The following is a 19,092-nucleotide window of genomic DNA, read 5'->3' as shown; positions in this document are numbered from 1 at the left end:
ACAGCATTAACATTCCTTGATACAGTGTATCTGTTAAATCTATTAGCGTATCTAATTTTCTGTGTGGGTCATGGATTTAACAGGCTGCCTACTATACTTTCCCTGGTCACACAGCGTACTCACTGACATGTGAGAGGTTTTAGAAAACGTGACAGTAACTTATTCAAAGCTGTTCTTTTCCTGAAGAAAAGGACATTTTAGTCAGACATTGTACAACTGCCACTCTTCCAAATAAAAAAAAACAAACCTCCAATGACCTAACAACAACGAAACAAGCAAGCCCGAGCATCTAAAAATGTGCATTTGGATCAACTGGTTTAAAAAAAAAAAAAAAAAAAGTGAAAAAAAAATCAAAGCCGTGTTAAAAAACTGTCATCTCAAAATTAACACTCACGTGATGGAAAAGCGTAGCACACTGCTTCTGTTTTGAAGGGACTAACAACGGAAGCGTGCAAGTCTTCCGCACTCTCCATTTTTGTAGCCCCGTGTTTTCGTACACCGTTAAGTGAGCGTTTTAAGTAGCTGCCCTCAGGCGAACTGCAGCTCAGTTCATACTTGCCAAGGGGCAGTTTGAGGCCATTTTTCCCGCTTTTCCCCGCGGGTCAGAAACCGGACAAAGCCTCTCCCCGCAGGCGGATCCCGAGGGCCTTTGGGCGGGGGGGCAGAGCTCGGGTGAGGGTTACCTCAGCCCCCGGCCGCGCTTCAGCGCAAGGGCCCTCCGCGAACGCTGCGGGGGACGGTCCGCTTCAGCGGCGGGACGACAACACGGGTGTGGTGTGGTGTGGTGTGGTGTGGTGTCGTGTGGTGTCGTGTGGTGTCGTGTGGTGTCGTGTGTGTCCCGTCCCCCGTCGCCCGCCCGGTCCCCCCCCGGTGCCGCCGCGCGCGGGACTCACTTGATGACCGTTCCTTTGGCGCCCCCTGCCGTGGTGAGCATGACGCGGGTGGTGAGGCTGCCGCGCAGGTCCTCCTGGTCCAGGCCCAGCAGCGCCGCGCAGCACTCCAGCGCCGGCTGGCTCCGCGGCCTCAGCGTGCAGCCCCCTGGGGGGGAGAGGGGTCAGACCGGCGCCCGGTCGCAGCCAGGCTCTGCCGGGCGGCGGGCGGGCAGGCGCGGACACGCTCTCTCTCTCGCTCGCTCGTCTTAAAAGCGTGCCTCCTAACGTCGCTGCTGCTGCAGCAGCTGCCCGGCCGGCATCGTTAGCCGACGTTCTAGGAAAAACACTGAACCGGTGGTGACGGTCTTGCCGCGACGGCTAGAGGTGACATCAACTTTGAAGGAATTAAAGTTTGCCCCTGGAAACTGCTTCACATATTACATGCAAAGAGTCAGCTCTCAAAAACACGACACCCCCCCCCCCCCAAACCAACCACAACAAAAAAAAACAAACCACCCCCCCCCCAAACCCAACAACAACAAACAAAAAAGCACCACCCAGAAACTACAGATGAAATTCCGTGTTTCTAGGACATTGCTCTAAACATGGGCTGTTCGAAAGCTAACCTGCTTGTAAGTGAAAGAACTATCACAATGCTAATACCTAGAAACTAACTGCAGGGATTTAAACTTTCAGATTTAGATGTTCCTGTAATCCTCCAGACTTCCTTGCTATGCAACAGCAGTGCCTGGCACGGCAGACTCCTAGCACTTACATTTTCAGATACTGGTATGTACATTTTCCTGGGTAAACAGCCGAGAGGTGTGCTTCCTTCTGCTCTGCCCCACAACCTTCGCGCCAGAGCTCATCCAGCCACTACAGCTTCGTAAATCTCACACTGAAGCACTCAAACACTTTAGCAACAACTAACACTTAATTACATATGCCAGGATTACAACATTTATTTCCTGTTGTTCTCATTAAATTTTTTTCCTACAGGTAAGCGAAGAGACCAAAGGGCGTAACTAACTAGTCAAATGCTTGAATTCCTTACTCTACAATGACACTAAGCAAAAAAAAAAAAAGCAGGGGGGGAAAAAGGAGTCCTTAAAAGATTAGGCCTTTTGTGACTTGATTTTGGAAGCTCTGAAACACCATCTGACCTGTAGTAAACAGCTTTTGTTTGGCGTTTCCCAGGTTTTTGAAACAGCAACAGAACTTCAGAGGGTCTCTGGTAAGAGACAGACTGCCTGGAGCAGTTCAAATGCACACCTGTGTGTACACATGCAAGGTGAGAGCAGAATAAAGCCTGTATTTGCAATAAACACTTTAGAACTTCAGTAACTTATTCCAGAAAAAAATGGGTTTGAATTTCAGCATTCAGAGAAAAAAAAAAGTTTTCTGGTGTCCTCCTTCCCTTCTCTAAACGCTCACTTTCCTCACCATCTGTGGTTCCCCCTGTCCTTGTTCGTTTGCCTCCTGAACCTGCCTCTCCACTCACATTTGCACCTTTTTCACTGTCCCACCTTGCCAACCCCAAAGTCCCAACTCACAGAAGGCCAAAACAGGGAAGCTCCCTGCCAGCTTACTGCCAAGGCCGGTGAAGCCACTACCCTTTTCTATACCCACATCTTCTCAGATTCATTCATGTTAATCATGTTCATTTCAGTCATCTTCATGAAGATGGCAAGATCATGAATTGACACTGGGGAGGTTCTGATTTGACCCAAGGAAAAAAAAAAAAGGAGGAAAAGAAAAAAAAGAAGAAAAAAAAAGAAAAGAAAAAAACCACCTCCTCTGTGACAACCCTAAGCTACCCGGTCTGAATTCAGTCTTGGCCCTGCTTTGACCAGCACACATTGGACTAGAGACCTCCCCTGATCTCTTCTGTGGTGATTCTGTGCTTGGGGTCGGGAGCTAGTGAACCTGTAAGGCTAGTACTCATTTAATTCATCATTCAAACACCTTTTAAAAATGTTCTTTGGCATGCCCTTCCTAGCAACTTTACCAAATTTGGCAGGAGCTATACATACCTGAAGTAGGACTAAGAGGAACCAATTTCACTCTATCTTGTGTATCTTGCAACTCAAGATAAAGATCTACAGACATATCTTTTCTACTATAGTTGTATTTGTAGTATGTCCAGACTGGGAGTTTCTTCAGTCTTTCAGGAATATATGGACAGCAGTTCTCAACTCAGAGAGGCTGATTTCAGTAGTGAGGTAAGAACGACCATTCCCAAAATACTCATTCCCTATCCTCAACCTTCCTGCACATTCTGCTACTATTGTACCAACTCATCTTGTGAGTGACATCTTAAAATTAGGAAGTTTACATTTACTTAAGTTTTTTGCTGTAACTTTTTTTCCTCACCTTTCAAAATACTAACATGATGGTATTTTTGGAAGCCAAAGGACATAATGCCTTTCCCTACACATGGAGTTGCTAATTTCAAGATGTTTTCATGATATTAGCAAGAAGTTTGACTTTAAAAAATTATTATTAAAATACAAGTACTGTTTTGAGACACAAAATGTCTCTTATATCAAACTTTGCACTGAACAATTTCTTGAACAATTTCAGTGACAGCCCATTTGCTTTCAGAGCATGTACAGAAGTACAACTTTAAAACAAATAGGTAAACTTGACTTCAAAATGGGGTGAATTAAAACTGAATTACCCTTGAGCACAAGGCAGCTTTCTAAAGCAATAATTCACATGGAAAGGAATCATCTGTAATCAAGAGACATTTTCAGCATTTTTACAGAGAACAATTTAAGTTTCATCTAACCTGAAGTGCTCCCAGCTTCCTCAAAATCAATATTTCCAAGGTGAAGGACACCAGCCACTACTCTAAAAAGATCAAGTTTTTCTGCATCATCCAGACCAATCTTTTTCATCGCTGTGCACATTCTGTTGAAATCTCCATGATCATCTAAGAGTGGATCCTTCAAGGAACCTGCTTTGAGATACTATAAAACAACAAGATAAACCAAAAATTCAGTAAGTGGTTTACGCAAATGTAAGCCATTATTTCCAGTCAAGAATAAACCATAACAAAAAGCATAAAAGAAGCATGCCAAACTAAGTAGAGATTAGAGCTCTTCATACAATACAGGCTTTGCAAGAACCCTGATTTATTTTAATTTGTTGATACTTTGAAGCATGATCTTCAAAATTCAACTTCAAAGCAAACTTCAAAATATCTTCAGAAAGCAGAAGTTGGAGAACGTGACAGCTAAGGACAGGGGAATACTGGATAGTGAGCAGTGGAAAGGAAGACTTTGGCGAAGAGAGTTATCAAAACATTTATAACAGAGGAGTGCTTCTAGCCCCTAGCAGTTGAAAGACGATTGAGGTCCTCATAATAGGATGACAGAAAGTCTGACAGGCAATGGGAAAGGAGTATAGGACAAATCAGAACTGGAAGAGTTATCCCTATCCTAAAGAGACTTATTTAGAGAAATATACTTGTTAATGTTTGCTGGTAATTAAGAAACAGAAAAGTCGTTTGCAGTGTTCTATGGGTTAGAAGAAAACCAGCTATGTTTTAAAAAGCCAATAGAACATTTTGCTGATTTTCCTAATTTAAATACATCAAAAGCCATTTTAACTATTAATGGGTTTAAATAGTAGATAGTAACACATCTGCATGCAATCAAGAGACTAACTGAACATGCACAGACTGAGCTATGTTTTTACAGTTACTTTAAAATGTTTTCAACTAAAAAGAGTAATTAACTTTAAGTAAAAGGCTTGTCAATATCAAATAAGCTAACATGATTTTTATCAAAACAAAACACCACATGCATCTGAAAAATTCACTTCACACAACATTTAGACACATCAATAAAATTAAACTACATCTTAATTATGTAAAATGATCACCTCATCTTCCTGATAAGGAAAACAGAAAAATAATTTAAGTATTAATTGACTATTCCAGCTACTTTTATTAAAATACTCTTAATATTCTTCATAGAACGACAGAGCAAATATAAAATCTCTGATTTAAAAACCTGAACAATGCAGTATATTTCCTGTTTAAGTGGCTAGACTAGGTTTAAATATCATTGAAATTTGATCCTTTATTAAGCTTTCAAATCGACATGGCTGTAACCTACAGGTATTATGGCATCATATGTTCCACTACTTAATGTCTAATACATATTTTCAGAATTATTCTCTCAGTATGTTTTAATTTAGACAAAGACTTATTTCAAATTAAGTCCTTTAGAGGACACATTTTATGACAGAACACCCACCTGTAAATCCCATCAATAACAGAAGATTGCAAAGGTTCATCTTCCAGTAGCAAGAATAAGTGAATGTTGATACTTTATGCCTACATAAATGACCAACTTCACTACAAATCTTCATTTAAGGCAAATTAGGTAAACAAGAGGCAAAATCTCCCAACCATCTCTTCATCTATATGCTTGACGAGAATTAAGTATCTACCAGCTTTCTGCCTCACAGTAATACCAAATCAGCATTTCTGTATCTCACGCTCCACCATCCCTGATTATAGAAAATAGCCTACATTCAAGCAAAAGAAATTGGCATTATGTGCTCAGTATGACAACATACAAACACTAAAAATCCAGGAGTAGACTTAACAATGTTGACTTGAGCAGAGGAAGTATCTATACCATCTCTCACAGCTAGCTACAAGCTATGTACAAACTTAAGCAAAGTTCTCAAATCTAAAAGAGATGGCCATGGCCGTTGAGGGAGAGAAGCTCTTGAGTGAAGTTATCTTTGTATTTTTCCACATGTATATGCAGCTTGCCCTGCTACTGAATCACAAGTACGGATTTGATTAAGATTTGAAATATCTTCCAGCTATACAAATAAGAAATTAATACTTTAGGTATGAATAGATGAAAATTGTATTAGAGAGCAGAGTGGAAGTTTAATGAAGTGTTTAAACAACTTCCAATTCACATATACTATTAATTTGGATTAAATTCTTTAATGTCCTCATGTGAAAAAGCTCAAAGGTTTAAATGCTACAAATTCTGGTCATTCCAGTTCTAAAAAATGTAAACAGAGATGGAGAAAGAGGAAAGAAGTGTTTTGAAGTTTCACACTTTCTTCCAGAAACTGCCATGCTCTGCCATAAGTAACAGTTCATAGCAAGGGGACAACAAAAAACCAATAAAGAACGCAGTATACTGGGGAGGCAGATACACTCGTGCTGGAAGTGAGGTGGCACTAATGTTTTATAAAACAGTTTGGAACATCACTTCAAAAATCCAGACAGTAAAATGGCTCTGCAAAAAACTACTGCTTCTGACCTATTCCTTGAAGTACTAAGGTTTAAAAAGAAAATTTCAGGTAGTCTTGGATAGATTTTTGTTTTCCACAGAACACAAGCTGCATCATTAAGTGTTGTATTATAATAAGAATGAAAAGGAAACAATTTTATATACTGTTCCATTTGGGATTTTAAGGTGCATATTAAAATGTTTTTCTAGGACTGAACTCGAAAACCAGAGTTCGGAATATAACAGCTTTGACAGTACCCATTTAGACCTATAAAGATGTGTAAAATGAACATTTCATTCCACACTGTAAAACCGTAATCATCATTTTGAACTCTTATCTGCATTAGTTAATGATATAAACTAACCAAAGATACAAACATACCTCAGGACTCTTGCGATTTTGCAAAATCTGCTTGTCTGTTTCTTTGGTAGCAAAGTATCTGGTACAGCCTCGATTTAAATACTGTAACAATAAAAAAGTAGAAATGTATACTTAAAGAAAGAAATAAGGAAGATATATGCTTTTATTTAAGGCTTGTTCTACATAGCTTGATTTAATCATATGATACCAAAAACACAGTAGGTATTCAGAATTCATTCCTTGAAAATGTATTCATTTACATCTACAAAATTACAGAGGTGCAACAGTAACAAACTTCTGTTGAAAGCTTCTTGATTTTGACAACTAAAATACTTTTTGACACAGTGGGATATTCATTTTGTTAAGTCCCACAATGTTTTCTTAATGTTTGACTCTACTAAACCTATTAATGGAGTCTGGGATTACAGAAAAGACAATCAAAATTAGGAACCATGAAAATAAATTTTCTGGCCTATGCGAAATACCAAACTTCACTCATTTTTTCCTCACCAGTGAAATATTTCTATGGGTAGTAAGAGACATAGTGTATTAAAAAGCTTGAGGAGTATTAAAAGCTTATAACATGGTACAAGCAGAACCCTAATTCAGTATCTGGCTTCTGATAACCACCTCATGTTGGATAGGAAAGGGAATAGACCAGGCATTCAGATAATGACTGACACTTTCAGCAAATTGGGATCGCCAGCTTTTTCTTTCTAATTCGTTCAGCTGAAAGTAAGAACTCTGTCCAAAAGCTTGGACAGAGCCCTTTGTCTAAAGGAAGTGAACTGATTCTTTGCTCTAGCCCATGAACAAAGGAGATGTTTTCAACGAGGTGAACACAGATAATTCTATATTTTGACTAAAATTTATATACAAAATTCTAGAAAATAAAATATTCTTCAAAGCATTTCTATCAGCAGAAGAAAACTAGGTGACAAATTTAATATTAAAACAAAGTGACAAGAAACACTGTTCAAAGTTAGTTTGGTGTTCAACAAAATATCAAAAAGTATTTTTTATCCGCCAATAAGAATGCAAAGCCCAGCATATTTTAAACACAATATATCCCTGTATTACAGTATTAGTAACACGATCCCAGAAACTGGGGATGGGAAGTGAAAAATGTTGTACTTTTCAAGAAGGGAGTGTGGAAACTTATCTGACAGGCTAAGAATGTGAACCACCATGGTATTCAATAATAACCTGTGTAGGAGACATCTAGTCACAAGAAAATGGATTTCATTTGAAAGCTAAAAACTCAAGTAAATTTACATACTAAATCTAGGAGAAATTATATTTTTAAAGCACACAAATACACTGCTTGAGGTTATCATATATAACATCTAAATACCATTGTAATTTTTTTTTTTTTTTCCCCAGGGGAACTGCGGGGGAAGGATGAACTAACAGAGAGGTAATCCCCATCAGCGTTGCTGAAATCCAGACAACAGGTCAGGCAGGTGCAGCCAGTGCAGTTGCCTTGGTTCACAATGCATGGGGAGGAGATTACAAGGGATCACTTAAATCAAGGGGAAGCCAGCCTACTGGGGGAAAAAAAGAGCATTAAGTTATCCTTTGTCTTTTATTATTGTTTCACTTCTGTGAAAAATGAGAATTACCTTAGATTTGAGATAGTCCTATTTTCAAGTGAGTGCAGCTCAAGAGAAACCAGGCATTGAGCGAAACACACTTGAGAGTTAGGACCCAAGCTGGCCTTAATTTGGACTTTGACTTGATAAACTACAACGCAGAAGACAAGTGGCACAATAGAGCCAATGCAAAACTGTGTCTTTAGGGACAGACTTTTCTAAATAACCAATTTAAGAGTATTATTTTTTTCCTGAATGTTTTTCTTGAAAAAAAAAATTAGCATTAATATCAAAACACTGATCAATCATCAAACTTTGCTTAGTATAATATCACCATCTATTATTAGAAGCTTGAAAGATGGTATTTCCATGAAATTTGAACCAGACAGACATGCAGTCAACAAAAAACGTGGTAAAAAAAGTGACACAAGTGTGATTATTCAGAGCCATTTTATGATAAAACCCGAAGCAGCACATGAGAACAAAGAACACGGGAAAAAAATAATCCTGACAAGAGTAATAAAAATTTAGGAAGAAAATTAACCTTTTACAGTTGTTTTGTTTTGGTTTTTTTCCTAAAAATCTCCTATAAAGTGATACTTCATGAAAATTTAGTGCAATATGACTAATAAACTTTAAGTATATTTATATTAATTTACATACATACAAAGATGAAAATGATCCTAAGGTTTTTGGTTTTTTTAATTAAAGTTAATCTACTTTAATGTCAGAAAGGGAAAAAAATTATTAAATATTTCAGAAGTGTTAACATGCAGAGTGGATCTTTCACATGCAGCAAGGAAGGATTCAAATACTGACTTATGGTAAAGCAATAAACATTCTTAATGGAAATGACAGTACCTGCTGCAAATTTAGTAGAAGTCAAAAAAATTATGTCACGGTGTGATAAGGCTGGTGTCACTGTAAACTCTTTATAATTGAAACAGGCCAGCAAGTGCCTTTTGTGAAGGCACTCGGGCTGTTCAGTACTATACTGCACCAGCCTGATTTTAAGCAGGTTATAATTCTGACCTTGACATCTACAACCTTGTGTGCTCTCATGAGCAGAGTTTTTGATTAAAAAAAAATCCCCAAGAGTGGGCACGCAGCATATTCAGTTCCAGAATTAAAAATCCATTAACTACAAGAAATAAGTTTTAATGGAAAAGTGGCTGCACAATAAAAGTATATATTTGAAAATTTGTTGAAGAGTTTAGCTTTAAAACATACATGAGAATATTGCATAGAATAACCACACAGTAAAGAAGAAAGTTTTGAAAACTAGTTCCATATTATATGAAAATAAATGGTGCTGGGTTTCTTTGGTTTTCTGTTTTGGGGGGGGGGGGGGTTTAAGTGTTGTGTTTGTTGGGTCTTTCAAAAGAAAAGCTCGCCTTCTACAGAACAGAAGCAATTCCTTCTTAATAAGCATCTGATCAAGTTTCCATTGCACAATGGAGTACAAATAGATGAACTATAAGAAGATACAAACTAAATATTTACAGAAAGAATATAAGGTCTATAAAGGCCCCTAGGAACACCTTTGAGGAATTAAGAAAACTCTTCCTAAAATACTGCCATGGCTTTTAGGGAGCAAGATCATCTAGAGACCACAGTACAAATGTATGACATGCACGACATGAACTGCAGCTCTGTGCCCGCTTCCTGGCTCATCAGTAAGCGGACTGACTAGGCCAAGCCAAGAGGCAGCAGCAACATGTTCGGTCACCAGTGTCCACCCACCTTCCCTACACTGAGTGCACTAATTTAGGTGTCACCTATGCAAGCACTGCTTTGCACAAAACTAGTAGGAGCTTTGTATCTTTAAGCCTTCTAGCCCTCTGCTGAAAACCAAGTAGGAAGACACACCAACAAAGAAAACTATTAACACAGTAATGTAATTCTTTGTTAGCAGTGCTCCTCACCCCGTTTAATATCAAGGAAGTCTAAAAAGATGACAGTCAATTAATTTATATCCTTGTAGTTGTACGTGCTTTCCAGGGTTGTATTACAAAAGCCTTTCGAACCCACAGCAGGGATTTGGTCTGTGTATTTCAGAGATACACAAAATTCTGCTTCCATGAGATTCCAAGCCAGGCATAAGCCAAGAGACAGTGGAGGCAAATGACAGAACACAAGTAAACAACTGACCATTATTTACCAATAGGATGTGATTTGGCAATATTTTTCTTTTCAGTGGAGGTCAACAAAGCACATGGTGATATTTGTAGGCATTTACAGTTCAAGTGTGATTGGCAAAAGGAAAAGAAAAACAAAACTAACCAAAAACCTACCGATATATTTATACATAATTAAATAGCAGGAATAAATGAGTGAAGGCAAAAGTCTTCACCTTACTAGTAAAATGGTGATGACAGTGTAAGATGCGAATAGGCTTAGAAGGGCCTTGAAAGGGACAGCAAACGCTTGCTTTGAAGAGAAAGAGAAGGGAAAATCGGGAAAACAACGAGAAACAGCTGTATCAGTAAAGGTGCACTGGTTGGATGAGAGTTCAATAATATTCGTTCCTCAAGAAAAAAAATGACTGCAGTAATTGAGATTTAACCACTGAGAAATTAAAAGAGAATTTAAAAATAAGGGAAATGGGGTTGGAGTCCCTCAGGCAAACAGAAAACAAAACAGAGAAAAAATTTTGACTGACACAAAAGGAAAGAAAGCAAAAGGAAACGTCACGTTATTTGTCAATCATTTTTGAAAACAATTCAATGAAATCTGAACATAGAGAAGGGCAGGAGAAAGAAGGAAAGCTGGAAGAAAAAGTTAACAGTTAAACTGAAGTAGTAAAACTGTTCAGTGGAAAAATGGGAGGAAAAGAATGCAAGAACATAATGGTAGGACAGAAAGCCAGCCTGTTTGTGGGATAGCTACTAGAAACATAACACAGAATCAGGGTTAATCAGGAGAAACCACATAAACTCAGAAAAGGGCAAAACCCCTGAAAATAAAGCATGGGGAGAAGAAGGGAAGGCAGTAAACAAATCAGAAGTCATAAAAACAGGGACACTGGATAGAATTAAAGGGCCCACACTATCCAATTGCTTGTATTCAACCATGACCTCTGCTTCACCCAAGGATTTTATGTTCCTTTCTGAGTTGGGATGACACAACTGTGTATGCTATTTACAAATATGGATGTACATTGCAGCATAACTCACTATTTCCTTCTCCCTTCCTTTCCTAACAACTCCTAAAATTCTACTCTGCTTTCTCCCTGCCACTGAACATTAACCTAACATTTTTAAAGAAGTATGCACAATGATTCGAGTCTTATTTCCCCTCTATTTATTTTAAGTTCACTTTCATTTAGGTATAGTTAGAGTATTACATTCAGCACTGATTTTATGTGTATTTTATTGGCTTCTCCGTTACTTGACTGACTGGACCAGTAACAGGTTGTGGAAAGATAGCCAAAACTCAGAAATAGTAAGTAGCCCTCAGGAAAGAATGAATCAGGTGAAGAAAAACCTAAGAGGGAGGATCATGTTTAATGAATAGAAGTAATCTTGGCAGGAAGAGCTGAGCATGGGCTTCGGGTCAATCGGACATAAAAGGGGGACCTTTCACCTGAAAGGGACTGATGAGTCTTATCGTGTAACCTGGAGTGAACAAGAATGACAGAGGAGCATGATGAGAGGAACAGGAGAGACTCAAAACTGGAACAGTACAAATGAGTATGGTGTGATAGGAACAAGGTGCAACAGAGCAGAAAAGACAAGTGATGTGAAAACATGTGGACTGGAACAGAGAAGCACAATGTCCTGGTTTCGGCTGGGATAGAGTTAATTATCTTTCTAGTAGGTGGTATAGTGTTATGTTTTCGGTTCAGTATGAGAAGAATGTTGATAACACACTGATGTTTTCAGTTGTTGCTGAGTGGTGTTTAGACTAAGTCAAGGATTTTTCAGCTTCTCATGCCCAGCCAGCAAGAAGGCTGGAGGGGCACAAGGAGTTGGGAGGGGACACAGCCAGGACAGCTGACCCAAACTGGCCAAAGGGGTATTCCATACCATGTGACGTCATGCCCAGTATATAAACTGGGGGGAGTTGGCCTGTGGGGTGTGGATCGCTGCTCGGGAACTAACTGGGCATCTGTCAGCAGGTGGTGAGCAATTGCATTGTACATCACTTGTTTTGTGTATCCCAATTCTTTTATTACTATTATTGTCATTTATTATTGTTATTATTATAATTATTCATTTCTTCCTTTCTGTTCTATTAAACGGTTCTTATCTCAACCGAGTTTTACCATTTTCCTTCTGATTCTCTCCCCCATCCCACTGGGTTGGGGGGAGTGAGTGAGCAGCTGCGTGGTGCTTAGTTGCTGGCCGGGGTTAAACCACCACACACAACCACCTTGTCACAGTGGTCTGATCCTCGGTGTGAAGTGTAAGGGAAGAATAATTTAAGAGAGAGAATCGTGGGACAAATCCTATGTCCTCCTAAACACATGGTTGGAATAGGAAGAAATAAATGCAGTTTTCAGGATTTAAAATATGAGTTACCCACAGAACAGTTAGATTACCATCAAGAAATTCACCCTTCACACCTCTAGAAGATCCCATAACAACATTGCTACCCGCTGGGTATGCAAGAGGATTTTTTTGGAAAAAGCAAAGATTCCTCAATTTTAAGACATAGAGAAAAAGTACAGGAAATCTTCCAACAAGGAAAAATGGCAGGCAGCTTTATTTCAGATTCAAATAGATTTAACAAAAAAAAATCTTCTGATTTTTGTAACAGGAAAGAGTCTGTCAAAGATAATAAATACAGATTTTAAGACCTATATGAAAAATCCATGTATGGCAATATGAGAAGCTTTACAAACACTGACCCTGATACTCACCCTGAAGTTGTCAGGAGAGCTTAGGTACAGTTTTTCTCTAATGTCTTCTGGAGCACCAGCACAAAGCCTGTAAAAGATATGGTAATTCCTCTCTTCTTTGCCTTGCACACAGATCCTAGATTTCTCCAGAAGGTAATGTGATACAAATCCACCAACCACCGAGTTCTAGGAGAAAAAAATATTTTTCTGATTATCTGAAAATTTTTTTGATTATTTGAGATTCAGAAGTTTCCAATTTACATTTGTCTGATCATGGCTTGCTCAACGGACACTGCTCCAAAGAAGGTTAAAATATATCTACACCTAACACATACGGAGCATAGAAAACAGTGCCTTTACCATAACTTCTCCCCTCAGCTCATGTATTGCATATGCACAGATTCCTCTTAAAAGAAGGGCCTGCTTCACCCCAACAAGCATAAATCCTTGGTAGAATTCTAGTAGTTCCTGCAAGAAGCATTGCTACAGCCATCCTTACACTTTTTGGACGGCAGTAAGTGCCATTACTGTGCTATTACAAGCTTCTCTAGTTGCATTTCACTGAGACTCTTGCAAAGGAGAAGGAAGGGTTAAAATTAAAGAATACGTATTTGGGCAACATCTTAGGCAGACTAATTACAAGAAAACATTTTGTTTCAAACACTTGCACTTCTTTTATGAGATGGAAGTCTGACAGAAATTTCGAAAGCCATTTGTTATCTGGCCTATGGTAAAATTCCCTGTGTCTACACAAATCTTAATAGTAAGGAAATTCCTGAGCTTATGGCCCTTACAACAAGTAAGGAGGGCTTACTGACTAATGCAGTCATTCAGGAGGCCCCAGTCTGTACTTATATTTCTTTGAGAAATCAGACCTAATAAGGTCACCATGAAGTGAAGTCTTGTGAAATATATAGTCTTGTAAAAAAGGGGCTCAAATAAACAGGCTGATCTTGCGCTGGAAAGCCAAAACAGGCTTTTAAGCAGTTTCTGAAGATACTTTGAGTGCTATTTGCTTCAGGTGAAGCAATTAATCTGAAACACCATTTAAGTGTTGACAGGTAAGTTGACAGGTCATGAATGCATCATTCCAAGTAGAAATTTGGGTCCTTTCCATAAGTTTATTAACATGAACTTGACCAGCAGATAAAGTTCCTCTCCCTTAAAAGAATTTAGTTTTTTACTATCTAAACTATTAACCAAAGATCTGAAGTTTAGTTACAAAACCGAGGGATGAAAACTTAGGAAAAGACCACAAGCTCAAGACCAGATGATAAGCTTAAACTCTGCAGGAAGGAACTGCAAGAATTTGTTTCTTTATGTCCTCAATCAGAAAGATGAGGAGGCACGTACATAATCTCTACAAGAATCATCGACAAAAGTCTTGAACTTGGACATGCTGGACTGCTATACAGTCATCCTTAATTGTGGAATGTGTGTATGCATACACTATCCAAGCAAAACTACACCCAAACAAGGAACATTTTTCATAAGCTACGCAGTGAATAGTACTTCTGAAAAAAAAAATAAAAAAATCCATGACTCCTGTCACATACATAATAGTAATGTGAGGTCCCCAAATTTTATACAAATACATAAAACCATCAATAATTCATTTAAAGTATTAAAATACATTTATATCTGTTTATATCTAATATGCAACTCACGCTTATTTCTACATTAAGGGAATGCATAAATACTTAAGAGCAAGTAAGTTATTCTTTAGACATGCCTTTTTTCAATGAAGGGAACAATTTTTATTCTTTTGTGCATGGAAGCAATTTTCCTACTGACTTGACCCACCATCTTCCAGTAGTGACACAGTAATGTGTGGCTTTGGTTCTCCTTTCCAGGTGATAGAATACAAATCATATCTGTAAAGCAGGACAGTAGCTATTTGGTGCAAGATAAATAAGTCTATTCAGCCTACTTCCACTCTAGCACTACCATTTTATGGCAAAAAAATCAACACTGGTTATCTGTATCAAAATTCCAGTACCTTTTCATTGAAGTGAATTTCTACAAATTTCCCAAAACGACTGCTGTTGTTGTTGCGAACAGTCTTTGCGTTTCCAAAGGCTTCTAATAGGGGATTTGCTGTTTAAAAAAATTAAAATTTTTAGTGTTAAAATTTGATCAATAAACTACCAAAAAGAAAGAGAGAACAAATACATACTAATTATTCAGTGAACTTATTGGGCGTAAGGTTTGAAAATTAAAGGAAAAATATTAGCTATTAGGAATAATCAGTTTTGCAAATTGTACTGGATATACTGTGGTGGAACTTACAATGAAGTACTTAAATATCACGTAACATTGCAAAGTATTTGAATAGATACTGTAAGAAATTCAGAGACAAGCACTGAAAATTATTCAGTGATATTCGTCTACAGCAAGTAGGTAAATAACTGATACATAAACTATATGACACAACACACAATTTGACACTTCCCAATGAGTTGTTACTCATAAAATCTAAACTACCCACTTATCCCACAGACAAAAGTGCCACTTAAATGTCATGCATGCAGCATGTTAGATTGATTAGGGAATTAAAAAAAATGTATTAGAAGAGTGTGTTGATTTCAAAAACAACTTAAAAATGCCCTTTCAAATTAGGTCAATTAAGTGATTGAGTGATTTTACTTTTTACCGGCTGCAGTTTTCAAGCGCCTTAAAGCCCATAAAGAAAGAGTGGCAGCAATCTAAAGCATGTACATATATATCTCTCTCTCTACACATCATGCACAGTTTAAGCAGTCTGAAAATGCCTAGTAGTTATTAAACACAAGGCCTCTGAAAGACTGCATTTACTAGCTCTGAAGATCAAAGAAAACCAATTTACTGAATCACAGTAACAATAAAACACTGAAAATATGTGCAAGATCTTTTAAAGCTTTTAGCTAAAAAAATATGCACTGGAAACTAAGCGAGCAGAAACTCAGATTTAAACTCCACCAACAGCCATCTACAAATCTGGTCCTACAAAAATTAAAGAATGAAGGAATAACTACAATGATTGGATAAATTATAGATGATAATGCATGATTTAGTAGGACAACATCAGCATTACCTTTTCGGGTTTGGTTAGGTTTTCATTTTTTTAATACTTACAGCTTATGAAAATGCAAATCTGACTTTCAAAACTGACTTCTTAAGAGATCTTTGATAGCTATTCAGGTATTCTACATAATATTAACAGTTTTGAAGAAAATATTATGAATAAAAACAAATTGCAAGAGGTCTTTCAGATAGGTTAAAGGTTCCTCTAGTAATAGATATGCTGTAAGCAAGCTCATTAAAATTGTGCCTAAAAAACTTCAAAATTCATGCATCAGATGCTGGTTTAGATTAAAAACCCCAAGCTTTTCTAAGAATACCTACAAGTACCAATTAATTTTATGGCATACTGTGTCAGGCATTATCCAACTCCTGGCCACTTTCCGAGTTCCTTTAGCACACAATGGATTTCACTAAGGAATTGGTTTAAGCAAACCTACAGCAACAAGAGATTAAAGCCTGCAGTAGTTCCAGTAGAATGATCCAGTGGCTTGAATTGGAAAACAGAAAATTTAAAGCAAAAGAAAAAGTAAAAATTCTTGGTTTAAGAAAAAGACAGAGAGTAATGAAATTCCAAAATAAATCTACTATATGCTATAGAAGACTAAAATTGATATATTAGGCCTATTAGATTGGCTGAGGGTTGGGGTTTTTTGAGATATTTATATTTTCCCAAAAAGTTATTTTCTGTTCAATTAGCAAGTGCATGCAACATTAAAGAGGCTCAACTGGATGATCAATGCAGTCTCTTCTGAGTTTGGGAGCCTGTTATAAAGATAGACACAATAAAAGCGTCAATCCTAATTATGTGCTTTCTGACAGACCTAACAGAAAAATGACCCAGAAACTTAATTTAAAATAACTTCCCCGCTTTACCTGACTTTCAGAACTTTATGGTGAGGAGGAGGGATTACTTTTTCCTGGTACGAACAGATAGTAATGAGAACATAACCTTGTCCTTGCAGATTTCATACAGCATAAAATCCAATCTTGGGTACACATGTGTGAAGTTCAACTCAAACACACACTGAAACATTTTCTAGATCAAGGACTGTGACACTATACTAAATAAAAATAAAGTGAATCACAAATAAAGATTATGTTTTCAGAATTTAGGATCAAGGTAAACTACCAGTAAAGGATGCCCTAGGAAGTCCGATAGTATCTCCATCCTAGCTTTTATTTAGTTACTGTTGATTGACATTTCAAAATTGAATAAATAAATACATAAATAAAAATTAAACCATCAGCATTTTAATTCAGTTAAAGAAAATTCAATACCTTCTACAATTCTATCATCAATATCTTGGCCACTGCCATAGGATTCTGTCAAATACCTGTAAAGCAAGATAAAAGTATCGGTATCTTTCATGTGTCAGGTTGCTTCAATTCAACAGGATTTAGCATGCCTCTGTACCATACTTACTAACCATTTACTAAAGGGAAAGCATATTTCTTACAAGTTCCAAATACCTATATCTTTTAAAATAAATGCAGTTTGACTTTTTTTTGTTAAAACAAAAATATTTTTGCAGACTTCAGATTTTTTTTCAGTACTTCAAGACACGCTAGAAATTTCTTTCTAGATGTGCATACGGAAATTACACTTTTATACAAATATAATGAAACTATTACTGTACTATCTGTATTTATTAATAACCTTAGTAAATGCATAAGGTTTCATATTTATTTCCTGAATTAAATACTGTTTCCATGCATATAGCTTCTGTGTTTGTAACTCTCGGTGTTAATAAAAATCCCACATGGAAAGAGTGAGATAGGAAATTGCAGGTGCATAATCAAGGTAAGATTCAACTTAGCAACTGAAGAAAGACTTTGAAAATAAATCTATAACATACTTGCTCCTAAGTTGCAGCTTGCTTTCCCCCCCCCCTGCGCACAGGGCATGCTTTCTGGAAATTCACAAGTAAATCTGGGACAAGTTAAAAACGGTTCCTGAAAATAGGGCCTTCCTAAAAAAATTTAGGGGCACTAACAGAGCTGTATTAGTACCTTTTGCTTTCTGATCACACAAAGGAAAAACCTTCCTGCTTTTAAAACTCAATGATGTTTTGTACACGGACTTCATGGGGGCGAGTGGTGGGGAGAAGTAGCAGCAGCGATCTTTGTCTGCCATGTAATCAGAACTTCCTTTGCCATGAAGCAGAAGAATAACCTCGTTTGAGAGCATTCTTCAGGAGATGCTCTCCCAGTGCCTGCCATCTTTTTTTACTCTTATCAGGATCAAAGTTAGGATGTCCCCTGTAAAAATCATTACCAGCATCTTGCAGTAATTCTTATAGCTATCTGTTAAAGGTTGCACAGGGGCAGAGAAGAGCAGTATGAAGGACAGACAGCTATGACAATTCTCATGGGATGTGGAAGATAATACCGCTGCTGTACATACATATTAGAGAATACATGATGTCAGGGAAAAGGGAATTAAAGATTTATACTGGGAAACAAGGACAAGGCAGGGAAGGGAGCATATTCACACTGCCTGCACCGCGCTTCCCTGGATAATCAGGCCATCTATGATATAGATGAATTTAATGGAGCAGTGCTTTCCAGTTACAGTTATTCCAGAGTGATATAAAGCTGCTAAAGTATAAAGCAAATATGGTCAAAAACGTTCAAATCATATAAAAGGAAGCAAGGCTGATATATATCAGCAACATGACCTCCATGTAGTTTAATATGCTTGATTTAGTATTGGTCATACGTGAACATCAATAAATAAATAAAACCCATTATTCAATCTTATTCTATAAATTAGGGTAAAGTATATTACAGAATCTCTGCAGTGACCTCAAAGTCAAGAGTTAAAAACCCTGGATGCTTAAGCAAACTAAAGAAACAAAGACAAGGAAAACACAGAAATGCACATTTATGGCAAAACCAACAGTGTCTTGCAAGACACAGTTAAAATACCTAGTTACATTTTTATGTACCACAATACCAGATGTGCAATACCATAATGACTGCATCATAAACCATAACTACTACATGATGTCACTACAACCGAGTTAAGGTTTCTGTGAATATATAGCCATTTCTGTATGTTACCATGTCAGCATTTAAGTTTAACCCCATG

The 19,092-nt window shown here is 37.6% G+C and overlaps 1 protein-coding gene across 4 annotated transcripts in view; it reads right to left on the bottom strand.

Annotated features, from left to right (window-relative positions):
- MYO6 (myosin VI) overlaps positions 1-19,092 on the bottom strand; it is a 114,777-nt gene that overhangs the window by 49,150 nt on the left and 46,535 nt on the right. For all 4 annotated transcript variants that reach the window (XR_012653026.1, XM_075046477.1, XM_075046476.1 and 1 more), the window contains exons 7-12: positions 17,280-17,335; positions 14,938-15,035; positions 12,960-13,124; positions 6,525-6,605; positions 3,664-3,844; positions 894-1,038 (exon numbers count right to left, since the gene is read on the bottom strand). Coding sequence is in view for 3 of the 4 variants with exons in the window: in XM_075046477.1 (XP_074902578.1) it covers positions 894-1,038; positions 3,664-3,844; positions 6,525-6,605; positions 12,960-13,124; positions 14,938-15,035; positions 17,280-17,335 (726 nt within the window). In the remaining variant the exon portion in view is untranslated. The remainder of the gene's footprint in view (positions 1-893; positions 1,039-3,663; positions 3,845-6,524; positions 6,606-12,959; positions 13,125-14,937; positions 15,036-17,279; positions 17,336-19,092) is intronic.

This window comes from Buteo buteo, chromosome 15 (assembly GCF_964188355.1).
Source record: "Buteo buteo chromosome 15, bButBut1.hap1.1, whole genome shotgun sequence".
NCBI classification, from domain to species: Eukaryota; Metazoa; Chordata; class Aves; order Accipitriformes; family Accipitridae; genus Buteo; species Buteo buteo.
This window is presented reverse-complemented; position numbering and strand designations above follow the sequence as displayed.